Raw genomic sequence first — 781 nt, forward strand, 5'->3', positions numbered from 1 at the left:
TCCATCTCTCATGGTAAATATTTTAAAATCTACGATTGTTTGAACAACCATAAAGTTGCTTGTATGCGCACCATTTTCGGTCAAAACAGCTGTACCTGTCAGAAGAAAACTACCAATAATAGATTACCTCTATTGTTGGTTCTACTTTATTCGTAAAATAGTAATGTGGATGCATACGTGGTCGTGTCTGTTGCTAGTCGCGCTCAGCGTGTATGGAGAACAAATTCAAGACCATAATGAAGTAAGTTTGGACCTCTACAAGACTCACTTAGTGGATGTAAGCAAGAACGTAACTGTTTCAAGAAATAGCACGAGCAATATCGAAGATCAGACTAGTGAAGCGCGTTTTTTAATGCCGTTGTTTTATGATATTTCCTATGCAATAGCAAGCAAGTTAAATATCGATCCAAAGACTTTGTTTCGCTTCTTTCGAGTGGCAAAAGCAAGTGGAGACTGGAGTAAGAATTTACGAGTTCGCAAGTGGCTTCAATATGTAGCTAAGCTACGACGCAATCGAAAACATGATCATTTCACTGATAAAATACTCTATGACTTGCTTAAACAATCCAAGACAAAAGAAGAGATTCACGCGTTATTTCAAGAGCTTAAACATGAGAAACATATGCAGAGTCTTGCCGACAAGATGCTTACACATATGAAACTAGGGTCTCTCAATCACGAGATGGAGACCATGCAGCCAAATGTCCAAGAAACGGCAAAGAAAGTCATTGACTGGCAAAATGTTGAGCCTTACACTGAGTCGTTTCTCAAAAAACTGGAA

The 781-nt window shown here is 38.7% G+C and overlaps 1 protein-coding gene across 1 annotated transcript; it reads left to right on the top strand.

Annotated features, from left to right (window-relative positions):
• Positions 1 to 163: 163 nt before the first annotated feature.
• Positions 164 to 759, top strand: PHALS_00465 (uncharacterized protein; the record flags this gene model as incomplete). Its single annotated transcript, XM_024716534.1, has 1 exon — positions 164 to 759. A coding segment is annotated over one exon (596 nt), but the record flags the coding sequence as incomplete, so codon positions are not given.
• Positions 760 to 781: the final 22 nt, after the last annotated feature.

Source organism: Plasmopara halstedii (genome assembly GCF_900000015.1).
Source record: "Plasmopara halstedii genome assembly, contig: Scaffold_111, whole genome shotgun sequence".
NCBI lineage: Eukaryota > Oomycota > Peronosporomycetes > Peronosporales > Peronosporaceae > Plasmopara > Plasmopara halstedii.